This window comes from Neltuma alba, unplaced genomic scaffold, assembly GCF_004799145.2.
Source record: "Neltuma alba isolate B1F8T4 unplaced genomic scaffold, ASM479914v2 tig00011426_pilon, whole genome shotgun sequence".
Lineage (NCBI taxonomy): Eukaryota > Viridiplantae > Streptophyta > Magnoliopsida > Fabales > Fabaceae > Neltuma > Neltuma alba.
Window position 1 is genome coordinate 267428 of NW_021636109.1, and position 25664 is coordinate 293091.

A 25664-nucleotide genomic window follows, 5' to 3' on the forward strand; every position below is an offset into this window, starting at 1 on the left:
AAATATCCCCTTCACCCCGGGAGATTTCTATAGAATGATTGATAAATCTGCCCCATGATACCCACCTCATCACATCATTTGGAGAACTTTCAAGAACCCCCCAAAAAAAAAAAGCTCGAATTCATCATAGCAGACTAGCAGTATAGCAACTCGTCTCTTGCAAGACGAGTTTTCTGGTTATAAATAGAAGATTTATTCTGTAGTATAAAAACTTTTTATACTATAAAATGAGTTTTTTATTTAGGACTAGAAGAGTAATTTTCTTATTATCAAGTTGATCCAATAGATACCGAATGTAATCGATTCTGACTTCATAATGGATGAATGACCAATTCATCTCTTTTTTTTTTTTCCTACATTTGATTTTATTTATTTGAAATAAAATATCTCGTGCTGTGGATTCCTATATGAACCACCCCCCCAAAAAAAAATATCGTGGAACATTAATTTTAAAGGGACGACGGGTTAAATGTAAGGTGCTGGGAAAATGATGATGATGGTGGACAAGTGTGGAGAATGGTGGATACTCGTAAATGTATGATTGCATTACCATCCCGAGTATTCCTGAGCCCTCTCCCTCTCTTACACACCAATAAACAAGTTCTTTCGAACTGTGATGCTTCGCTTTCTTTTCCTTTGCTTTCTGTTTTTCCCCTTGCAGAGTATAGGCATCTTTTTATTGAAATCAATATTATTTAAAGTATTATAACTATTAAGTATGAGCAAATCTCTCAACAACAATTTGAATTTTGATTTATTACGCTGTGAATGATTCGTTTTTTTTATTATTATTAGGCCCCAAACTCCTGTTAATTGCTTTACTTTTAACAATAATGCTAACAGTCTTCATTTTTTAGGATGACCTTGAAATAATGCAGACATATTTGGAATCCCATCATAATTTGTAGTTACCAACGTCCAGAAGTTAATGCTGATTTCTCAAATCTTACCAATCTTAGCCTGTATGGCTACCTTTGGAGGTCCGTGCACGTGGTTTTTCCCAAGCTCTAGAGGTCGATGCATTTGGTGTCTCCCAAGGTATTGACTAGTCAAGACTTTTACAAAGAATCAAAGCATGAAGAACAAACATAAAATATGAAAACAGCCTACCAAATTTTTTTAAAAAATAAAAAGAAAAGTCGTGCAGTAAAAGTTCATATAAATTGTTGGGAAAAATATAAATTTTGGAGGACAAAGAACAAATACTACCTTCGGTCTTAATTATAAGAGCTAGTTGACTAATTTGAATATAGTAAAAAAAATAAGTTAAGTTAGTTATTTATAATAAATATGTATTGTTTTTCCTAAAATATTCTTACTAATCAAATGTATTAGTTAAAACTACCATTATTAGAAGGAATACCATAGAAAAAAATAGATAAATATGAGAGACAAAAGGAATTAGAATATTATATTTAGAACCAAAATAAAAATCAAATGACGTCTTATATTAAGGATCAGAGGTAGTGACATTTATGCATTAAGAAGAACAACTTGAAAAACTCAAGGGTCTTTTCCTTTGTTTTTTTTCCTTGCGGAGTACAGGCATCTTCTTATTGAAATCAATATTATTCGAAGCATCATAAGTAGAGGTGGGAAAGCGAGCTGGCAGTGTAGATACAGGCCAGCCCACAGTGGTTCAAGCCTAAAGCAGTGCGGTCTAGCAAAACCCGCCTTAATATATATTTTTTAATAAAAAAAACTATTATTATTATATAGGTTGGGCTTAGTTTGAAATATTAAAATTGGGTTCAAAATTTTGAATTTGAATAGTGGGTTGTAATAAAATAATATGAAGATTAATTTATAATTTAAGAAGATATTTTTTTTAAAAATAACACATATTTTTATAAATAACTAATTTAATTAGTTTTCTTATCCAAATTAATTAAGTAGATATTATATATATATGTATAAGTATCACATGTTTATTTAATCTTATAAAGGCTTGTATAGTAATGCAACAAATAAATGAAAAATAAAAGATGGATGATGTTCTTTATATAACTACACACATAGTCACAAATATATAAAGTGCATAATTACATATGTAATGATACGAATAAGACAATGTTCAATTGTTCATGTAGAATTTGAAGGTCAAAATATTTTAATTACATTATACAATATATTAGGAATTATATGAAAAATAAAAATAAAAAATAAAAAAGCGGGCAGCCTGCCAACCCGCGGGCTAGGTGCGGGCTAGAATAGATCGCACCTTGGCAGGTTGGCATTTTGCCAACCCAAGCCCCTTTTTTTTGGCGAACTGTGAGCCCAGTCTATATTATTGGCTCTAATCATAGGTACCAAGTGTGAACATATCTCTCAATGACGATTCGAATTTTGATTTGTTACGTTGTGAAGGATTAAACCATTTTTTTTATTAGACCTAAACTCTTGTTAATTGCTTGACTTTTTCGGGATAACCTTGAAATAATGCAGACATATTCGGAATCCCATCACAATTTGTAGTTACCAACTTCCAGAAGTTAATGCTGATTTTTCAAGTTTTACAACTCAACCCAAAAAAACAAATCTTACCAATCTTAGTCTGTATGCATGTGGTTTTTCCCAAGCTTTAGAGGTCGATGCATTTGGTTTCTCCCAAGGTATTAACTAGTTAAGACTTTTGTCGGCAAAAAAACTAGTTAAGACTTCTACAAAGAATCAAAGCATAAAGAACAAACATATAAATTGTTGGGAAAAATATAAATTTTGGAGGACAAAGAACAAATAACATTTATATATTAAGAAGAAAAACTTGAAAAACTCGGGGGTCGTAGTCACAGGCTATCGGTTGATCTTCCTCCGTTATTGATTCCTCCTCCTACGTATAACAATGTAAATAATTCTTAAATTAAGACCATACTAGTTAAAGTTATTGTCTATGATTATCCTAAATATAAAATTTTAATTTATTTTATCTTTCATATTTATCTATTTTTTTTATAAAATAGTCATTTAGTATTAATACACTTGATTAACAAAGATATTTTAGGAAAGACAACATCTATATATTACAAATAACTAACTTAACTAATTTTTTGATTTATTCAAATTAGTCAATAGTCAATTAGCCCTTATATTAAGCAGTGAGGGTAGTATTTCAATGCACCAAACCTCAAATGATCTTAAAACCACTGTCAAATAAATACATTTTTTTTGCCAACATCAAATAAATACATATACCACTTTCATTTTTTAATATAAGAACTAGTTAACTAATCTGAATAGATTAAAAAAATTTGTTAAGTTGGTTATTTGTAATAAATATGTGCTATCTTTTTTAGAATACTTTTACTAATAATATGTATTGATTAAAACTATTATATAATAGAGTTTTTAATATGTATAACTATTACAAAAACTATTAAAAAATAGATAAATATAAGAGACAAAATAAATTAAAATATTATATTTAGTATCAATTTTTTTTATCAGTTTACATTTAGAATCAAATTAAATATGAAATTAATTTTTACATATTTTAATTTTATTGCAATTTATATTCCACAAGTCCAAGACAAGGTCTCCGTCCATTCTCTCCCTCTATTTTTATTTATTTTGAATCCTCCCCGGGCTTTGGCGCGAAAAGGGACTTCGAGTTCATTATCTCAGAGGCAGGAGGAGCGAGGGTTTCAGTTTCGTCTAACGCTACCTAGTGGCTGGTCTAGTTATGTCAAATTCCTCGGACGAGATCCATCATATCAAATCCCTTATAACTTCAAACGACAAATGGAACAAATCTTTGGGCTACTCAACGCTCCTGCATTTCCAACAACATTCTGCTCACAATCCTTCTTCTATTCAATCCTTAACCGAATGTTCCCAGGTTCTAATCTGTTCAATAGTTTCCGACATCCACGACGATGATGAAGAAATGTGAGCATCAATCGACAAGCTACCTTCTTAGGACTTGCTTCAATGCTTTGAAGATTTTTAAATTATATATTTTATTTCTTATCTTCTTTCCGGCTTCCAGAGTTGCGCAGGCGTTGAAGGGCTTGGGCTTCATGATTTATCATCCCGTTCTTGTGGCCGCGCTCCGAGGTATCTGTGTTTATTTACAGGGGACAATTAAAACTGCTAATCTGCATCAGCCGATACAATTTCAACCACTCTCCCATCATCTAATGCCTTGTTGAAAGTTACAGTGTCTTTTTACCCAAGCCTTAACGGTCAAGTTGTTGCGCGCCATTATCAATATGTCACTTTGAATAGCTTATTTGTTATTGCCTTCGTTCCTATCGTGATGTTAACGGTTAGTTGATGATAAGATGGAGAAAGGTTAGAGTATTTTCCAATTTCAGTACTAAGTTTGTGTAGTTAGAAGACAAATAATTCAGTTGTGTTTTAGTTCTATTTTGTCCTCACCTGCCTTGTATACTTGTTCGAATATCTGACGCGAAGTAAAGCAAGTCAAACTTTTACCTTATTGTATTAGGAGTTGAGAAATGTCCAGCTCCTTGACTTAGAGTTAACATGCTGAAGATTTTAATGCTCCCACTCTGTAGAAAAAATACATGCTTTTTTTTTTAAGGAAAGGAAAGGGTCTGTGAGCCACTTTGATTTTTAAAACACTGTTTTCTCCTTGTAATTGCAGTGGATGATGTCAATTTGGTCTTAGAGTCATTGGTCAAACTCATTACGACCACAAAATTGAAGGTTAGAGTCCTCTTTCATCATGGTAGTTCTATAAGTTCTTATAGATAGCCACATTCCCCACCAAACTTTTGGTAGAATCATATTAACTTGCTCAACTCTTGCCGCAGTCTGCTTGTAATTTAGGGGTATGGTGCATATCTGTCCAGCAAATAGATGCATCCATTCTTGCAACTCACTTCCGTTCTTTGTTATTGGCAATCATTCACGCCTTTGACAATCCTATGGGTTCTTTATCAACAACGTTTGAAGCTAGCCAGGTACATATTTCCTTCGTCGGGAAAAATCTTAGTATCAGGTTGTCAGAAAAGAATTAAAAAAAGAAGCAATGGCATTCAATAACAGAAGAGGCAAAGGAAAGGCACTGTGAGTTTGGAACTAACGGAAGTGCTTGAAGAACAAATTTTACCTATTGATGTAACAGAAGTCCATAACTCATCCAGTTTTATACTTCTTCTTCTTCTTCTTCTTGTTTTTTTTTGGGTGGTCGCTTAGATTAGCATAATGTCTCCTTATAGTAGTTTGCCATGATATGTTCGCTTTGACTGAAATTTTAGGGTAGTGTTCACACAGAAGCAGAATTAAGGAATATTCTCACATCTTCCCTTAACCAATAGCTTGATAGTTCTATTGAGAAGTCTGGTGCTAATGCATGGGCTAACTGAAGGATTTATTCCTGCAGCCACCATTTGTTCATTTGTCTCTTATTTAATAAAGAAAAAGGAGGAAAGGAAGTCCAATTTTTCTTTTTTTCCTCGTTAATCTATGGACTGTATCGTTAAATAAACAACATTATAAAGTATTCGAGCTGATTAATATAATGTGTCATTAACAGATAAATGTTGGCACCACAACCTTGAAAGCAAAGCAATGTACATGTGCATCATATCACTATTGAGAATTGTCAGTGTTATAGTAGTATAAAATTCCTGCTTTTGACAAATGAATAACTGGGAGTATTCTTTCGTATATGCCTGCTTACGTTGGTCCTGGATATCATTATTGGCACTTATATTCATGCAATTTCTTTCAACTCTCATCTTTAATCTTTTAATGAACAGGCTGTAAAAAAGCTAGCTGTTCAATTGAGGGAGGAAATGAGAAGCTCATCACATATATGGGCTCCTCCAATATATAGGAGGCTTCTCAGCACAGAGAAGAGAGAGAGGGACGCTTCAGAGAGGTGCATGTTGAAGACTAGGTCCATAATTATTCCTCCTTCACTAGACCTCTCCAAGGTACCAAAATACACAGATCTTATCATAGGCTATTCAATATAAAGTGTTGACTCTATACCCTGAACTTTGGTGGCATGGCGTGATATATTATAGTTAGACCTTAAGATTATTATTACATGCTTTTACCCATGAAGTCAGTGCCTAACGATTCAGAACACTTGCTAGATTTGAGCAAAGGCAAGTTTTTCATGGTAGACAGTTGTGTAAAATTCGTGCGGATTTTTTTTTTCTGTCTTGCAATCGAAACAAATTTTTGAGCCGGTATACCATACATGATCCGTCATTATTGGTCTACAAGGCTGATTCATAGTGTGAAGGCCAGCAGTTTGACATGTCGTCATTGCTCTAATTATTTACCTCGTTTCTACCCAGGCTATTGTCAAAGATTTGAAGAAAAAATTGCTCATTGGAATGAAGGATTTGCTTGACCAGGGTATGAAGATTCAAGTTATTCAAGCATGGGGCTGGTTTGTCCGCATGCTAGGGTCTCATGCTTTGAAGAACAGGCAATTGGTAAATGATATGCTGAAAATTCCTGAGAGTACATTTACAGATCTTGACTATCAAGTTCAAATTGCCACTCAGGTACTTTATGTAGGAGTTGCCACATTTTATTGGCCAAATTCATAGGGATGGGCTATATTAGGCTGAAAGTATTATCAATATCATCTAGTGATGTGATTTTAAATAATGCGCAATGTCATTGATGCAGGTTGCCTGGGAAGGTCTAGTCGACGCTCTTATTGACTGTCCCGTGATGGCTTCTCAGAAAAATACACCATTTGATGAGAATTCTCTTCAGAAACGGCATAGAATTGGACATCATATCACTGACACTGAAGCAAATGGATTTTCAAAAAGTATAAAGTTGATAATGACTCCATTGATCGGCATTATGTCTAGTAATTGTGATATATCTGTCCAGTTATCTTGCTTGAATACATGGTGTCATTTACTATATAAGCTTGATACCTTTGTCAATGAACCATTGGCGATAAAGATGGTTTTTGGGCCCATTCTTGAGGCGATTTTTCAGAAAGGACTGGATGACAGGATGATCTCGTTATGGAGTGTGGGCCTTGACCTGCTCTGTGATAGTATTTTACAGAAGTGCGGGAATGGTTTCTACCAGTCAACTAACCATGCAAGACCCAGACTGTCAGAAATTGGGCCTTCTTTATCTGGAAAATATTCTTGGAAGCAACATCGCATCAAATGGCTGCCATGGGATATCAGCCGGTTGGACTTCTACCTAAGGATGATATCTGTTCTCATCCATCAAGCATCTGGAACAACTGTCACCAGTGAGCACCGAAGTTCCGTTTATGACACTGCCTTGAAGTTATTTATATATGTTCTGAAAGGGGTTCAATTAGACTTGACAAATCCATCTATTAATTATGATGGTATAATGCGGTGCTTAAACTCATTACTAACATTCATGAACAAGACATGTGAGGATTTGTTTTCAAACAGCAGTGAAAATAGTGATTTATGTTACATGTTCATTCAGTTTGTAGATGCTACCACTAAGGAGTTAGGTCCTTCTATCTTGGGGTCTCCTCTGTACAAGTTCGCATTTGACCTAAAGTCCATTGACAGCTTGCAGCCAATAGATCGTGTCAAACACCTAAATTTGCCTAGTGTCATTTTCATTTCTTATATGGACAAGGTTTCTCCATTGGTTTATTTAATAGCACTTTACTTCCATATGGTGGGTCAGCTAACTTCGAAATCCCCCAAGTCAGACTGCAATTCTCAAGGGATGTGTGAATATTTTAAGTTTTTATTTTCCTCAAGTGATTCCCTGGATATTCTTCTCACTTGTGTTGGCTTGTTGTACAAACACGTTCATCCAACTTGCTTAAATATATGGGTAGCAGTAGCTCAGGGTATGAGACATTCTGTGCATGATGCTAAGTGTAAGTCAATACGGGAAGCAATGCCTGACAACGCCTGTTATTCTTCCGTGTGCCATCTTTTAATTTACCCCCTGGTGGTACACTCAGACATTCCAAACTTGGAGAAGCATCCCATATTATCAGAAAGAATGCCCATGCTTGAACTCATTGTCCAAACGTGGAAATTGCTTTATGGACATTTTAGTGCGTCAGAATTTAGATGTTCAGCAACCACCAATTTCCATGAAGATATTTGTTCCTTGTTAGCTGGATTCCTTGATGAAAATGTTGGCTTACTTGAGAGCAGTACTGATACAAAGTCAACAGGCAAGAATACTGGTGTTGACCTCCTTTATTTATTGGGAAATTTTATGATAGGCATTCTAGAACAGATCCAGACTACAGAATTAATTTCGGCTACAATCAGCAGTCAAAATGGCAGTTGTAGGCAAAAATCCAACAGCATTGAAAACTGCTTAAAATTTGCTGCTAGGTAAGTCCATGTTTGTCTTGTCAAATCCAGCTAAAGAGCCTCTTCAATCCATAATTGGGTGGTGTCTTTCTTTGTATCCTTGTGTTACTGTTGGGGAAAAAAATTGATATTACGCTTATTCTGTATTAAGGATTTAAGAAATCGTTTCACTGGCATTTAAACATGCTTTTCTTCTTTCTGCTGCATTTTGTTAAAATGTTGATGATTCCATCTTCTGGAACGTTAGTTATACGATCGTTGAAATTGTGATTTCAAGTGGTCAATTGATAGAAAGCTGAACAAGTACTTTGCTGCTTTGCTCAGTCGGTAGGGATTTCATTTATTTGCGCATGAGCATTGGAATTTATTTTTTGGGGTGATATTATACAGAACCAAAATTTAGACTCTGAAATACTTCTGTCTATTTGGGTTATTTGTTGCAAGTGATTGCTTACATTATAATTTGGAGAATTTTAATTACGATATCCAAGGGACTCATTTTCGTGCGGCATTTTACAGGTACCTGAACTTCTTGGGGACGAAGAAGATAGTAGATCCACTGCCGGGCTTTGCCAGCGCCTCAAGGTCAGTCACTACAGTTGTATGACCTGTTTCCTCCAATGCATGCTTTGGCTGCTTTTAGAGCAAGTCTTCGTCTGATTTTCAGTTTGGCATAAATCGTAGGGTATATTCTGCGTTGGCATGCTTCGCCGGTTGTCTCCACCGGAAGCAAGATATTCTTATTTCCCTTGAGGTTTGTTTCCTTTATTTACATAGAAGCGTCAGCTGAATCTTGTATACTAACACATTGCTGGCCAGAAATGGTTAACGAACTCATGGAATAGACCTTGAGTAGGGGCCAATGGACACTTTTCTGCTTTCGCATCCTGTATCCATGGGGCCACTAGCTACCATAACTAATTTAAATCAGGTGCTGGTGGCCAGGCAGACCCTTTCCTAAGCCGCCCCCCCCCCCCCCCCCCAAAAAAAAAAAAATGGAACACCGAACTTTGTAGGTAAAGCCCCACTTGGGGCTCTGTTCAGTGCCACTGAGCGAACTCCTTTTGGGTTCAAGCAATGGATTCTAGGGCAGCAATTTTCTTCATGTTGATGAGTATCTGACTCATGATGCTAGAGTTTCGGGGTTATCCCCCAACCTTTTTTTTTTTCCTGCTTTTTTTTTGGGGGGGGGGGGGCTGTTGTGGTTCTATTGCATAGAGCCTCACTTTGTTTGAAAAATGTAAATTTGTTAGAGCAGTACGTAATCTTCCACTTGCTTGGTTGCAGATTATGTCCTCCCCCCTGCTTGAATGGCTATCAAATATGGGAATGTGGGATGAAAGCACCGATGATCAACTCCAACTCATGTGGACTGAAATTCTTGGGTGTCTAAGAAGAAGTCAGCCGCCAATAAACTTTGGCTCGGCTTTTCTGCAACTTTACGAACCCTTGTTTGAAAAAACTCTTGATCACCCACATGCCTCCATTTCAGAGCCAACCATTGACTTCTGGAATTCCACGTTTGGCCAACAATTTGTATTGGATTTTCCACCCAATTTGCTTCCTGTCTTGGACAAGCTATCGAGAAACCGTAAGTTAAAACTCCAGAAAAGAAGCCTCCCATTTCTCCAAAAATGCCGCTCTCAAGAACAAGCCAATCATGCTGGGGGATACAAGCTGGCTCCAAAGCAGAACAGCTCGTCTAAGAGAGTGGAATTAGTGTTGGATTATAGGAACCAGCAAGAGAAGAAAGAGGCATCAGTACCACCACTGCCTTTAAATTTGAAAAGAAAGAGGTTAGAACTGACTGAGCATCAAAAGGAAGTGAAGCGAGCACAGCAAGGCAAGGAAAGGGATGCTGGTGGACGTGGCCCAGGAATTCGAACTTACACTAATGTCGACTTTTCACAAGGACTTGAAGATTCCCAGGAAAGTCAAGAGGTAAGGGATTCCGAAACCATATTGCTTTTGTTGAGAAAAGCTATATAACTGTTTTCTGAGGGTTGGGTTGACACTTGCACAGGATTCTCTGTAATATAATTTCTTTTTATAGGTGCTTTTCTTTTTTAACCAACACCAAATAAGAAATTTTTTTACAGAAGGTGGATGCCCGTTTGGATTAGTTTTTAAGTAATTTTTTAATCATAATTTATAAAATACTAGATGAGTTTTATTTTAGTACTATTACAAATAGGGCCAATATTCAAATAGTGATATGTTCTTATCCCCCTCGCCCATATACACACACTTTTCAACGATGCGGGGATTAAACGCTCTCTAAGGGTGGAACTTGCGGTAGCTGCTCCTGTAAGAGTCTTTGGACTAACGTGAATAAATGAGAAAACTACTCATCACGAGTGATACCTAAGTAATAATGTCTTGCTCATCTTCACTCACCACACTGATGTGACGATCAGCGAAGGTATTTTCGGATGCCCTGCATTTATCATTCTTGCTCTGACAGGAATATTTTTGGGGTCGCATAAATTAGCTTATGAACATGCGCTTGTAAAATACTACCTGTAATGTTGTTTTAATACAAAGGATAAGGATAAGGTGTAATCTAGTATTTCGAAGTATTTTCTCAAGTTTATTTAGTATTTTAGAATATTTTGTGATATATCTAGCACTTTTAAATATTTTTTTAGGTCTGTTTAATATTATGAAGTATTTTTTATTGCATCGTATTTTTTTAGGTGTTTCTAGCATGTAAAAATATTTTTTGGTGCATCTAATATTAAGGTAAAAAAATATTTCAGAGTGCTAGACGTATTTAAAAGATATTTAAGGGTCTTAGATGCATCACAAAATATTTGAGGATGTTGAATGCACTTGAGAAAATATTTTGAGGTGCTAAATGTACTTTAACCTTTAATATAATTATCTTTTTATAAAAAAATAAAATAAAATACTACCTACGATCTTAAATATAATATCTAATTTATAGTGTAGTTTGTATTATAAATTAGATCTTATATTTAGTATAGGAGTGAGTATGTAACCTTGGAGTGTGTTTGGCAGTAGACAATGATATCATTGTAGATTACCTTTAGTTTGTAACGTTAAAGTTAAATAAAAAAAAAAACTAAGTTTACAGTTTATAATATTGTTTTCAACTTTTTCTTCTAATCCAGTCAAATGAATAGGAGATGTCATCTCTCTCTCCCCCACGCCCCTCCGAGACATAATCTCTCTTTAGTCACTGAACTAGATTTGTCAACTCATTTTAATCAAATGAGTTTGCAAATAAAAAATGCATGAAGGAATAAATCATAAAGATGAATACAATGCCCATGCAATCTCCTGTGCAGCCGTGTGGGCATTTGAATGCTCACCTGACTTGACATGCTCAAGCTTTAATTCCTGTCAAGGTCCCATGTTCCAAGGAGATTCCATTGTTTTGGTGAACAATGAACGTAAATGAAGTTGTTTAGTCAATTCATGTTAAGAATCACGAGGTTGTTGGCACTTATGAGTGGACTAATAGTGCAAGTAGTGTCGTTTTATGTCCCTAAACTTTTGCAAACAAAATTGTTCATCCCTTTTTTTTTTGGGGAAAAAAACTGATAGAATAAAAGGGTCACAAAGATGGGATACGCTTCTTGGGTCACCCATCATTAATTTGTCGCATTCAATTATCAATTTTGCTTTGCTTATGTGTTAAAGCTGTAGGAATTATTTATGCGCCGGGCATTTCCAAAAGTTCAAAATGTAATGAAAACATGAAAAAGAGTATGAAGTGGCTAATTGCCTGATCCGGTTCAACTCCATTATGACTTTGCAATGATAATTTTGGTCCCATTAATATATGTGGGTGTGTTTGGTTGGATTTTTTTCTTAATGGTAAAGATGATTTCCATACTATGAGTAATTAGATCAAATGTCAATTTTGCCCTCAATCCTTTTTCTGCCACCGCCGTCATCTCACAATTGGGATTTTTATATTGTTTGTTTACATTTTTTGAAAAAATTTCCAATAGGGATATTTTCCCCCCTTTCTGTGCAACGATGTCTTCAATTCAAAGTCTTTGTTCCTCTCCAGGAACTGAGTCAATAATAACTATGTCTCAAAGTAAACCCCGTTTGTTTGACCCCATAAAAAATCCCGTTTACTCATTTGATGACAGTAGACAGTAGTTGCATCAATCTAAACTACAGTATTGAGAGATAATAATTTATTTGGATAAAGTATGAATGAATAAGTCCATGCCTGTAAAAAAAAATTTTATGTCGACCTTTTAAATTGGCGTAAAGTCATCATACATAAGAGTCAAAATTTACAAGCTTTTATTATCCTATCCATTTTCCACTAAAATTGACACCAAATAGAAAACTGATAGTAAAATGAATAATTGATGACAAAGTGGTACTTTTATTAAAGGGAAAATTTCACTGTAGGACCACAGAAGACAATTAATCTCAAAGAGCCCCCAAAACTTTCTGAAACCTCACTGCAGGACCAAGGGGCCAATCTGATATTAATTCCACAAACGAAATGACGCCATTGCCCCTAGTAGAAACTTATTTCCTTGAGGGAACAAGTGCGGGAGAGCGCATTTACAAGGGGAACTAGCCAATTTACAGAATAAATACATATATTCACACGTGAAATCAGTCCGTTCACATGTGGACTGGTTCACCTGAAGCATGTATCCGTGAGGGAACAAGTGCGGGAGATCGCATTTGCAAGGGGAACTAGCCTATTTGCTGAAGAAATACATATATTCACACGTAGAATCAGTCCGTTCACATGTGGACTGGTTCACTTGATGCATGCGTCCGTGAGGGAACAAGTGCAGGAGAGCGCATTTGTAAGGGGAACTAGCCAATTTGCAGAATAAATACATATATTCACACGTGGAATCAGTCCGTTCACATGTGGACTGGTTCACCTGAAGCATGTGTCCGTGAGGGAACAAGTGCGGGAGATCGCATTTGTAAGGGGAACTAGCCCATTTGCAGAAGAAATACATATATTCACACATGGAATCAGTCCGTTCACATGTGGACTGGTTCACCTGATGCTAAGGGTAGTGGCGTCATTTCGTTTGTGGAATTAATATCAAATTGGCCCCTTGGTCCTGCAGTGAGGTTTCAGAAAGTTTTGAGGGCTCTTTGAGATTAATTGTCTTCTGCGGTCCTACAGTGAAATTTTCCCTTTATTAAAACTAATATATTCTAAAGCTAGGAGGACGATCAGAAGAGAGTGATAGCTGGATACACACACATATATTAAGGTTGTGTTTGGGTGACACCCCAAACCATGGTTTGGGGAATAAATCACCCAAACACCCACCCAAAAACCAAAATCATAGTTTTAGAAAAAACAAAATTTTTTTGTTTTTGAAGAAAAAAGGGAGAGTGTGAGAGCCTATAGGATATGTATCTTGTTATTTTTTTTATAAACATATTTAATCTTATATTTTATAAATATATATACATATTAATTATTTATTAATTATATTATCTTATGTATTATTAATTATGTTAATAAAAAATATATTATTAACAATTTTATTCCTTCAAATTAAAATATATCATAAAATCTATTTTTTCTGTAATTATCATATTAACTTATGTCTTTTTTTAAATAATTTGTATATATAAAAAGTGCTTCTGATAACAACTATCCAAACACTTTCATTTCTCAAAATCATTTTTTCATAAAATCTATTCTTTCCAGAATCTATTTTCCAGAATCACTTTTCCAAACCACGGTTTGGTTTTATCCAAACACACCCTAAAATATGTCCGTGTAAATTATAAAATAATCTAAAATCTAAAATATCTAAAAATAATAATTGATAATATAAAATTCACTGCACTTTTCACCCAAAAAAAATTCACTGCACTAGTAGATGAAGAATGATAGTTTTTTTTTTTTTGGTTTACAGGTGAGGAATGATAGTTGTTTATAGAAGTTCAAACATTTTGGCTTGGCTCTATTTTTGTAATATTGCTTAATATTTTTATAGCAAGCTACAAATCATATTGCTTAATAATCTACAAATAATCATTCAAGCTTTTGATCTCTGAGCTTTCAAAACAATGAGAAGAAGCTTTTGATCTGGGTTTTGTTTGTTTTAAAATAGAAAAAAAAATTAATTATTTAGTCTTGTAATTTGACCAAGTTTGTAACTCCACTCATTACAACTCAGTCCTTACAGTTTTACTAAGTTTGTAACTCAATTATTACTGATATTTTTCTCTTTTAGTACTGTCTTTTTTCTCACCATAGCAGCATCTTCTTCCTCGACTCTGGTCTAGTTTGGCAAAACGGTGAAAATCTCCTATAAACACGTTTTACATAAGTCGAGATAAAATTTCTCTTACATATTTATCTCGTATTTTATAAATCATTATTAAAAAGCAGCTTATAAGTTACTTATAAACTGTTCCAAACGGGTCTTCTATCACTATCGCCAAGTGCTAGAATGCTTGGCTTTTCACCAAGCTCACCGGCACTTTCACCCCCTCCTTCTCCACTTGAGTCATCACCGTCATCCTCATCGCCACCCAGTCTCAGATCTGGAGCTTGATGGGTCGGCCTTCGGTGGTGACCATATGAGCGCAGAACTCCACTCCAATAATCGGATCATGAACGGGTTGGAACCTCTTGTTAGTAAATTGCAGAAGCATGATTCCCCAACAACTGCACCACAACTAACATATTTATTTCTCATTCTCTGTTTAATAGCTTTTCTTTTTGCCGGATAAAAAACAGACTATATCATATAATTATTTCAATAATGTAAGAAAACATAACGAACACAAGGTGAAAAAAAAAAACTCAGCCAAATCCCACTCTAATTGCATCAGATTTTTCACCATAATCAGCATTCACGTTTAACGACTCAGAAAAAAGGTGGTGGACAAATAACCCAATCATAATAGCATACATCTTTTACGAGTAGTTTTAACCAACTATTTAGCAATTAAATCAACCTCTCCTGAAATCCAAATTACCAAATGATTCTTGATAAATTTTCTTTCAAGAAGAATATTTTTCAACAAAGACATCACATCCCCATCACGAGACATAACATTCTTAATTGCTACTATCTCTGATTTTAAATATAAGAATTAGTTAGGAGGTTGAATTTAGTTTTAAATATAAAACTTCAATTTGCTTTGTTTTTCAAATTTATAATGTGTTTTTTAAAATATTCTTATTGATTGTATTAAGTTTTCACTAAGAGGTGGTTCCGAAGTACCTAATTAAATAGAATAATTTAGAAAAGTCAACCCACATTTATTACAAATATTCAACTTCACTAATTTTTTTAATCTCTCTAAATTAATTATTTAGTTTTTATATTAATGAGCATATTTAGTATTATATTCAAAAGTTATGTTTTTCAGTTCATTATGAATAACATATTAAATTGCTCCCTCCATTGCCCATAAGAACATAAGAAGCCTTGCATTTCTTTGCAAATCCATCCAATTCAGCCAACCTATAGAGTCTCTAACCAGTAACCACAAAACTGATAGCAACTTCATTTGAATATTCTGCAAAAGCGCAATAATTAATTTTAAGACAATTATTATTTGGAAGCTGCAAAATCAGTACTTTCTTGAGACCAATATTTACTACCTATGTCATTAATATAAGAGCTAGCTTGATATTTAATTTGGTTATAAATATAAGACTTCAATCAACTCTGCCTCTTATATGTATTTATTTTTTCTAAAGTAATTTTCATAGTAGTTGCATATGTTAAAAGTTTTATCAAATGATAATTTTAGCTAATACACGTGATTATAACTATTTGTTACAAATAACTAACTTAACAAACTTTCCTAATCTATTCAAATTACTTAATTAGTTTTTATATTAAAGACTGAACCTTATATTAGTTTCAGGTATAAGCAAAATTGTTAGCCTCCCAAAAATCCTTTACAATGTGACTAGCATTTTCAATAACAACTTGAGGATTAGGCTATTCTTTACTGTACAATCAATTAAACGTGGTGTTCCCTTAACACAGTTACGCTGGAGCAAAGCAGCCAATGCTGCTTTTTGACAGTCTTCTAATTTTATACTTATCAGCCAATCCTCAATTTAACTGGGGAGTCAATGAATCACCATCTAACGTCTCGCTAGTATACACAGACCACTCTTTGTAGGGAAAATAAGATAAAGATTGTGAAAAGTATAAAATTTCAAATTAAAATTTGTTACAAACTTACAATATTTTAACAAGTTTTGATAACACTTAATTGAGATTCATGTCTTGAGATTTTTGTAATTTCCATGGTTTTTCTGTCATTTTTCCTTCTTTGTATTTAATTTTTTTAAGTCAAAATATTTAATTTTTGATAAAAGCAATAATTAGAAGCTTCAACCAAAAAAATACATGAATTTTTTTATAGTATTTCAGAAAGTGATTTTTATTTTTTTAAATAAAATGACATCTAATTAAATTTTTACTATCTCTCTACTTTCAATATTTTATTTTAATTCGATCAATGCTATGCTAGTACTACTACTAATTTGCTGGTAAAAAAAAAAAAAACTACTACTAATTTTCCTTGCAGTTATTGTTATCAATGCTTTTGTCTTTCATGTGAAACAGAGTCTGCTTACATTAATTTAATTTCTGACCACATTAATAATATATTTGGTGTTACGTCCATTTGTTTTAGCTATATTTCTTCTCCAGTATCTGGCCAAAAAAAATTCTGCCACGCTACGAAAAACTATATTTTATTTTATTTCTTTATCATAAACAGTTTTTTAACAAAAATAATGAAAAACCTAACAGTTTTTTTTAAACAGGGCAAAATGTCTCAAATAATTAAAATCCCGGCAAAAAAAGAAGAAGAAAAATTATTACGAAAGAAAGAAACTCCCTCTCTCTCTCTCTCTCTCTCTCGTTCTTCGAGTCCTTCTCTTTCTATCCTCACCTCCTCTGATTCGGCGAGTAGGTTTTCCTCTTCTGTTTCTCTCTGAGCAAGCAAGCAAACATACAGATACGAGGCCTTCTCTCTGCAAATTCGTGAATTATAGGGTTTCTCCAAGTTCCTTTCTCATTTCGATCTTGAATGTAATTCACATTCATTGCACTCGGCTTTTCCTTCTTCACTCCCTGCTCACTCAATTTAGGGCTTTTCTTCTTCCTTCTCATAAACCTTTAGATACGATTTATATTGTGATTACTCGATCTGAGCATGGAAGGTCGAGATTTATCGTCGTCAACGGCAGCCCCTTCTTCCAACCGCGATGGCTCTTCGACCACTGGTCCTGACGATGTTGTTTTCTCCGTTACCGTTGCCCTGGCCAAAGATGCTGCCTTGCATTTCCAGTCTGGCAAGTTTGCCGAATGTGTGGAGGTTTTGAAACAGCTCCTGCTCAAGAAACCGGATGATCCCAAGGTAATTCTCGTTTTGAATTGCATGGATCCTATCACCGTTCATTCTCTCTCTTCGTTTCTGTGTGGCCAGTGCTTCTGAAATAGTCAATACATGTCATTATAATCTGCATCGTCCAAGCCCTGAAAGTTTCAAGTTGACCTGAATTTGTCTCCCCACCTCGTCATTTCTTGGGCTAGTGATGATTTTGCAGCAAGTGATATTCGTTAGGTCATTAATGGATTGCGTTTTAATTTCATCTAAATGGTAAGTTCATTTTGAGGTCCGCCAGGCATCATATATTACGGGCACTTATAGTTAAGCTTGTGTGGCTAGAACCGCAACGTTTACTGGTTCACTTGGTTTACATAAAATTATTAAGTTTCATCTGCTAGCAAGAGTTTGCATGGGATGGATTAGATGCGTCAAGCTGGTTTAAATGAATTTATAAATTGTATCTGTTTGTCCGAATGTAAGAACGTTGTATATCAGGAGAAATTGGTTACACTTATTGAACAAGTACCTTATTGAATGTGGAACAGAAAGTTTGGTTGTTTAGATTTTTTTTTTCCTAGAAGAGACCTGGAAATTTCCACGAGGACAACCTTTATCAGTTTGACTGTTAGGAAAAATTTGTTAGTTTTGGTTGAAGTTACTTGATGGGTGTCTAATTTTAAATGGAACAATCACTGGATGCTTATAATCTCTAAGTTAACATCAGAAATTATTCCCGTTTCTTGGAATTAAACTGTTCTTCATTTGTTCCTTTTTGTGGCATTCTGCTGATGGATTAGTTTGTGATGTCGTGAATAAGTTTCAATAATGGGGCCTTGTAGAAAAACATTCTGTAAACCTGATTTCAGTAGAAGGAATGATATGGATTATCCGTTTTTTTAAAGCTTATTCTCATTCATACCCAGGTCCTTCATAATATTGCGATTGCTGAATACTTTCGAGATGATTGTTCAGATCCCCAAAAGTTGATTGGATTACTCAATGGCGTCAAGGTAAGTTATTTCATAAGGTGATTATGGTTTTGTGTTTTTATTTTTATTACCTGGTACTTGGGGATAACCATATCTTTTTATCTCTATATATCAGAAAACCGGAATTCAGATGTGCCATTACCATTGCCATATCTGAAATATTTTGTAAATGTAATGATGATGGTAACCTTGAATCATGATTTGACTTCTTCTATACTGTAGTCTGTGAGCCTCTTGCTTTGTAGAAAATGTCAGTGAATCACATTGATCTAGAAATTCAGATGGATTTCACATTATAAAGCTGGGCTGGGAGTTGATTTTATTTTTAGATAATAAAAGAGATTGGATTTTAACACTTGCTAGAATTGACTGAGGATATAGTGATGACGATGAAGCCGTAAATTGATTCCCCTGGTTGTGATTTATGATAATATTAAAGAAAGCTTGAGTAGTTTATTCTTTTACGGAATTAATTCAGTAAAGTCAATGGCATAAGGTAGGGAATTTTATTTAGGCTTTTGGTGAAGTGGGCCTGAAGCATGATGTTCGAATTTAGCAATTTAAACTTGATTTAGGTTGATGTGGTTTATTTTCAAGTTGCAGTTTATAGCCATCATCTCTATTTTTCGTACTAACTCCTTTTCATTTTCTGAAATTGGTTCAGAGGAAAAGCAATGAACTTGCTCAGGCTTCTGGTGAACAAGGAGACTCCGCTAACAATGTCGGAAATAAAGTTGTTTTGGGATCCAAAGCAAGTAATGCTTTGGCGCCTGAGTTTTCTGGTGCAAGTAGCACCAGTACGATGTATACAGATGAATTTGATTCTTCTGTGGCAATGTTAAATATTGTATGTTAGATTTTCCTCCTTAGTCTGATTTTATTCTTATCTTGTCTGTTTCTTGAAAAGGACATATTTGTGGCTAGAATATGTAAATTTATGTTATTTTGTGATTTCATTGTCTTAGGCCATTGTTTGGTTCCATCTGCACGAGTATTCAAAGACATTATCAGTTTTGGAACCCCTCTATCAAAATATTGAACCCATAGATGAGGTATGTCGCAGGCTACTTTAGTGTTATTTTATTCTGAAAAATTAAATGATGCTTTAATGGTTTTCTTCTTCGTATTTTCTCACTTTTGTGGTCCTCTTTCAAAAACCAGACAACAGCTCTACACATTTGTCTTCTGCTGCTGGATGCTAGCCTTGCTTGCCATGATGCATCAAAGTCAGCTGTAAGTTCTATTTGACTATTCCTTTAGTTGTTTTGATCAAAGTTGTATGATATTCATGATTTTATTTTGACTTTTTAGGGATTGCAAGTTTTATGACTTAATGTGTTGATGATCAACCTTGACATATGTCATGTCGTTGTTGTAACTTTTTGTCTTGTGTTGTGGGTATTTATTTTCTAAGCGTAGTGGCCGAGTGTAAATTTTACTGATATGCATGTAGAAGCAAATAAATTCATCCACTCCTTTGGTTTTCCGTCATGCTATGATGATCACGTGGAAGCAGTCTGGATTTTCAGTGCAAAAATCATGCCTAATATGTTTTACAGAGAAGAGATACAATATGCCCCGAGTTGATTGATATGAATCTTATCCTGAGTCTAGATTGACAATCACAGTTTGTGTTGCACGGTCTTTTTATTGACCATTAAATTGATGATTAGTTGATTTGGTAATTGAGATTTTGGAAAACCTTGCCAACTGCCACTTGAGAACATTCAGTAAGTTGAGTAATAGATGTTGCCAATAGCATGTTTTTTATGGTCATGGTATGTTATGGTATTCGGTTTGGTTGTGGCTTCTGATGCAATTTGCTTAGGATAAAATGAATTTGTTTGTTGTTATGGACCTGGATGGTTGTTCGCCTGATATGGATTATGGATTGAGTTGCTCAAATTATAACTTATTTCTATAATCTTGTAGCTTGCTCAAGAATAGGTTGCTTTTGTTATTCACAAATTACAATTGGGTGTATTCGTTCCTTTACATGCCCATAAGTTCTGTCTTCCGGAGTAGTTGATCATGAATTAGAAGGCATGTTTCTGATTTGTGAAATGTATCAAATGGTAAGATCTTGAAAAATTGAAATTGAAAAATATATAAACAAATAACATCAACAAAATACTCAATAAGATGTTTAGGAGGCATAGTACAACCGTGAATTAACTACACTGCAGTAGCTAATGATAACCTGAAAAAGGTGGAAGCTGAGAAAAGGTCCCGATGCTTGGTGAGAAAATTGGAAGGACATGACAGCAGGAAGAAAACAGCAGTTACATATTTTTAATCAAAACCAAAGGACCAGAGTCCTGACCTTTCATATCGTATATAATTAACCTGAACTCAGAACAGTGTGGTTTTTAATGTATAAATTTAAAATAATTGAAATAGAACTTATTTTAGTAGTCGCCATAGATTCAATCACCCAACAATGTTATTGCTTTTTGAAGTTTCGGACAAAGTAGTAATTGCAATTTGGGTCCATTATACGATTCCGGCTGCAGTTCTGGATCTTAAACTATTTGGCCAGTGATATGAGTTGGTGGCGATATGAACAGAAATGTGTTGTGTGATTTGGGGATAACACTACTAATTCTAATTAACGAAACCAATAAAACTTCACCTTTATGACAGAAACAAATCTTAAACATTTTTTTTGCCTTAAGTTGGAATATACAGTCTATGGTTGAGGATGTAAATGGGGTTTTAGATTTCTATTGGTTATGGAATTTAATGCAGAAAGTCTTGAATGATAAAATTTTTTGCCTCCTTTTCCTTGATGGCCACGTTGAGGAACTGGAGGGTTTATTATGTTGATGTACCTTCTCTGTGTATTTTCAAGTCTCCGGTGGTGGAGGATATCTTATCCTTTGTGCTATACTCTGTCCTAATATAATTTCTTCTTTCATTGAAAGATTGTGCCTTATCTGGAGAGTAGCATTTGTTTCTGAATTGGATCTGATATCTATAGTTTTTGATCTTTTGTGGCTGGTTGGAAAGGTTTTGGAGTGGGTGGCATTACAATGCCTGAATGATTCAACTTCTACAATCTACAATATGAAGACTTCAATTGAGAGATTCCCTTTCTTCATTTTTTCCTGATACAAAAAAGTGATAAAATGTTCTCGTATTTCACTTTTCCCTTTGATCTTATTTTTCCTTTATCAATATGTCTAGTAGTGGCATAAATATTTATTTTGGCTTCCTTTTTGTAGCTTTGGAATTTTACAAATGCATTGTTCTGATCTGGAATCTGTTTTGTTTAGGATGTATTGACTTATCTGGAAAAAGCATTTGGTGTTAGCTGCGTGAGTCAAGGTGACAATGTGAATTCAGCACAGCAGCAATCTGCTAACCTAATTACAAAGTCTTCGTATGTCCCATCTAGTGCATCAGTTGCTGATGCATCCAGTTCAGATTTGGGTCCAAATGTTAATGCATCTGAAAATCATCTATCCAGGGCTTTATCTGATGAGACGTTTGACTATGAAGCCATGATATTGGATATGGGTGGACAAAACTTAGCAAGGCCAACTGGCCCGTCATCAAATGATCATTCGAGGGCTTTGGTGGATCAGTTGTCTACTGTTGAGTTAAAGCTTAAATTGCAACTTTACAAGGTTCGTTTTCTGCTTCTTACACGGAACTTGAAGCTAGCAAAACGTGAAGTCAAGTTGGCCATGAATGTAGGACGTGGAAGAGACTCGTCCATGGCCCTGCTTTTGAAATCTCAGCTTGAATATGCTCGTGGTAACCACCGCAAAGCCATAAAGCTATTGATGGCATCAGGTCGGGGTGATCCTGATGCAGCATTTACTACTAGTATTTTCAACAACAATCTGGGGTGCATTTATTACCAGCTTGGGAAACACCAGACATCATCATTGTTCTTCTCAAAGGCATTAACTGCTTGTTCGTCGCTTAGGAAGGAGCAACCACTAAAGCTAGCCACTTTCTCGCGGGATAACTCTCTTCTTATCGTATATAATAGTGGTGTGCAGTACTTGGCTTGTGGAAAACCAATACTTGCCGCATGCTGTTTTGAGAAGGCTAGTTTGATCTTCTATAAGCAGCCTTTATTGTGGCTCAGACTGTCAGAATGCTGCCTCATGGCATTGGAAAAGGGCCTCATTACTTCAGGTGGCGCTCCATCAGATTCCTTGGTTGGAGTTCGTGTTGTTGGGAAGGGAAAATGGAGGCAACTTGTTGTGGAAGATCAGATTCCAAGAAATGGACTTGTGAACTCATCTAAAAGGGATGAATGTCGTCCAGGCAATGATAGACAACCAAAGTTATCCATGTCTTTTGCTCGGCAGTGTCTCTTAAATGCCCTGCACTTGCTGGATTCCTGCAGGACAGGTCTGAAGTCTGGTTTGCCTTCAAATTCTTCAGTGGAGGAAAGCGATCCAGGTGAACTCTTGTCTTCAAAGAATTCAAATAATAAAAACTTACATGGCATTGATTCCAAGGCACTTTCAGTATCAGTAGGTTTAAATCAGGTTAATTCAAATGGGGACGCAAAAGAGCAGAAGGGAGGAATTAGTCAGGAGTTCATTCAGAACTCTCTAACCTATTATGACGACATCTGTAGACGAGAAAATCAATTAATTAAGCAAGCTACTCTTGCCAATTTGGCTTTTGTCGAGCTTGAGCTGGACAACCCTGTGAAGGCACTGTCAGTTGCAAGATGTCTGTTGGAGCTTCCGGAGTGTCTCAAGATTTACATCTTTCTAGGACATGTTTATGCAGCAGAGGCTCTCTGCTTGCTAAATAGACCGAAGGAAGCGGCTGAACATTTGTCAGTTTATTTGTCTGGGTCAAATAATTTTGACTTGCCTTTCAGCCTAGAGGACTGCGATAAATGGCAAGTGAAAAGGGTAGTTGAAAATGAGGAGGCGAATGGAGGATCCACGGCAGCGAATAATCCTTCCCTTGAGGATTCACAAGCTATTGTTTTCCTCAAGCCAGAGGAGGCACGCGCAACGCTTTATGCTAATTTTGCAGTGATGTCTGCTTTGCAGGGTGAATTTGAGCAAGCCTATCAATTGGTGACACAGGCTCTATCCATATTACCAAACAGTCCGGAAGCCACACTTACTTCAGTTTATGTGGATCTCTCACTTGGTAAGCAACAAGAAGCTCTAGCCAAATTAAAAAAGTGTAGCCGAATTAAGTTCCTCCATAGTGGAATAACATTGAACAAATCTTCGTGAGTGTTGTATTGACATTTCACCATGGCTGACCCACCTCAGCTATAGTTAGAGGATAGTTTAATCCTTTCATAGCATTTGTAACATATATATAAGTTCTGTTCAGAGAATAAGTTTTTCTGGTCCTTTTTTCCCCATATTTTCAAATTTAGGGTTCATTCATTGGTGGTGGCCGTGTTTTGGTTAGTGCTGATGCCCGCCTGTGAAATTTGAGTTGTAATTCTGATTCGGATTGTGTTTTAGAAGCTAATGTAGTTGATATTCAAGATTAGAGTCAAGTTCCTACATTGAGAAAGAACTGGAAAATCGATTTTTATTTTGAATCTTAATTCTACTTTCGTTCTGGAGAGTTGACTTTCTGACTCGCCCCCCATGATTGGTTTACACCCAGATGGAATATATATTGGAGCTCAGATCTCATGTATTGTTTCCAATTTTTTTGATCTTCTGATTACTTTTTGTAATGCCCAATGAAGTATGAGAAATTTTTAATTTTTTTTTTGGTAAATAAATGCAATGGTCGGAATTTCGGTTCAGGCCTGATATATGGAGCCTACCTGTGCCGATTGATCATGAATTCGCCTGATTAGACTTTCCAGAACTCTCTCTGCGTTTCTAAGCTCCTATTCTTTTTATCACAATCCAGGTCCCTTATTAGTTTACTCACCAATTTTGTCATGTCACTTTTTAATACTGTTAACCCCAACTTTAATTCTTTTTACAAGCCACAAGGACCAACAGTTCTAACCAAAAACATTAATGTTAAATTTTAAGGATCATAATAAAAATGATTGCTAACAGTTATGTTTAAGCTTTTCCCATCTATTGAAAAGATTTAAACTTTGACATCTATCAACGCTCACACCTCAACTTTGTGCTTGAACTGGCTGATGCTTCTTTATAATTCTAGAAGTAATTGCATTGCAGATTTTGTAAATGCGCAAAATTTGAGAAGAATATTTTTTCCCCCACTAAAAACAAACATTTATTATCTAATAAAGTGGGTCGAAAACCCAAACCACACAAACCCAAAAACCTCAGCTCAAGATCATTTTTTTTTTTTTTAATATACTGGAAAGGACCACAGCTCAAGACAAACGACACTGTGAGGCGTGAGCATAAACTCTAACCCAGATCATGATATAAAAAATAAATATATTCCAAGATAAACTTATCGTCTAATTTTTATTTTTTATTGTGTAACTCAGTGTATCTTCAAGTAACTTTAGATTTAAGAATAATTTTTGTTGGGCCAAAAGCATTAATGTTAAAACCCTCCTAACAAGTACGTTTTTTGATATTCGAACTTGTGTGAGACCATTTAGTATTTCAATCAATAGCTTATTGATTAATTCTTAAATTTAAGATCCCAGATAATAAACCTATTAGATTTCCTTCAGGTGTATGATACACGTTAATTACAAGGTACTTCTTCCCCCCCCCCCTTTTTTTTGGGCATGTGAATACCCAAAAAAAATTAGGAGAATCAGGTTTTAAGGAAGAAATGTGAATGCTAAGAAAATCTCACAACCAACATAAGCATGATAAGTAGAAGTGCAAAAAATAAAAAAGGGTTTATGTTACCCACTATTGAGATTTTTTTTATGTGATTACATTTTGTTTCTTAGGACTTCATAATAATTCTTTCTAAAAAATTATTCCCTTGATATTTAATACAAGAGCTCTTTAACTAATTTAGGTAAATTAAAAAAGCTAAATATAATTGATTCTAATAAATGTGACATGATATATATAAAATAATTTTTGTATAACATTAGATTACATATCAGTTTATAATTTACACAAATTTGTTTGATATATATAGAGAT

General features: G+C 35.0%; 2 protein-coding genes across 2 annotated transcripts; both read left to right on the forward strand.

The window, feature by feature from the left end:
- The first annotated feature begins 3679 nt into the window (after positions 1-3679).
- On the forward strand, positions 3680-10265 carry LOC114713460 (uncharacterized). Its single transcript, XM_028898113.1, has 10 exons — positions 3680-3885; positions 3986-4053; positions 4607-4668; positions 4776-4925; positions 5727-5903; positions 6276-6488; positions 6616-8297; positions 8796-8861; positions 8961-9030; positions 9564-10265. The coding sequence occupies exons 1-10, from the start codon at positions 3680-3682 to the stop codon at positions 10263-10265; spliced, it is 3396 nt and encodes a 1131-aa protein (XP_028753946.1).
- A 6902-nt stretch (positions 10266-17167) lies between these two features.
- On the forward strand, positions 17168-24219 carry LOC114713435 (CCR4-NOT transcription complex subunit 10-like). Its single transcript, XM_028898078.1, has 6 exons — positions 17168-17654; positions 18551-18637; positions 19281-19463; positions 19582-19668; positions 19778-19849; positions 21892-24219. Exons 1-6 carry the CDS (start codon positions 17451-17453, stop codon positions 23836-23838), a joined length of 2580 nt encoding a protein of 859 aa, XP_028753911.1. The 5' UTR covers positions 17168-17450; the 3' UTR covers positions 23839-24219.
- The last annotated feature ends 1445 nt before the right edge of the window (positions 24220-25664 follow it).

Coding starts and splice junctions, on each gene's coding strand:
- LOC114713435 (XM_028898078.1), top strand. CDS start 17,451: ATGGAAGGTCGAGATTTATCGTCGTCAACGGCAGCCCCTTCTTCCAAC. Junction 18,638..19,280: donor GATTACTCAATGGCGTCAAG/GTAAGTTATTTC, acceptor AAATTGGTTCAG/AGGAAAAGCAATGAACTTGC. Junction 19,850..21,891: donor ATGATGCATCAAAGTCAGCT/GTAAGTTCTATT, acceptor TGTTTTGTTTAG/GATGTATTGACTTATCTGGA.
- LOC114713460 (XM_028898113.1), top strand. CDS start 3,680: ATGTCAAATTCCTCGGACGAGATCCATCATATCAAATCCCTTATAACT. Junction 4,669..4,775: donor TTACGACCACAAAATTGAAG/GTTAGAGTCCTC, acceptor CTCTTGCCGCAG/TCTGCTTGTAATTTAGGGGT. Junction 4,926..5,726: donor CAACGTTTGAAGCTAGCCAG/GTACATATTTCC, acceptor TTTAATGAACAG/GCTGTAAAAAAGCTAGCTGT.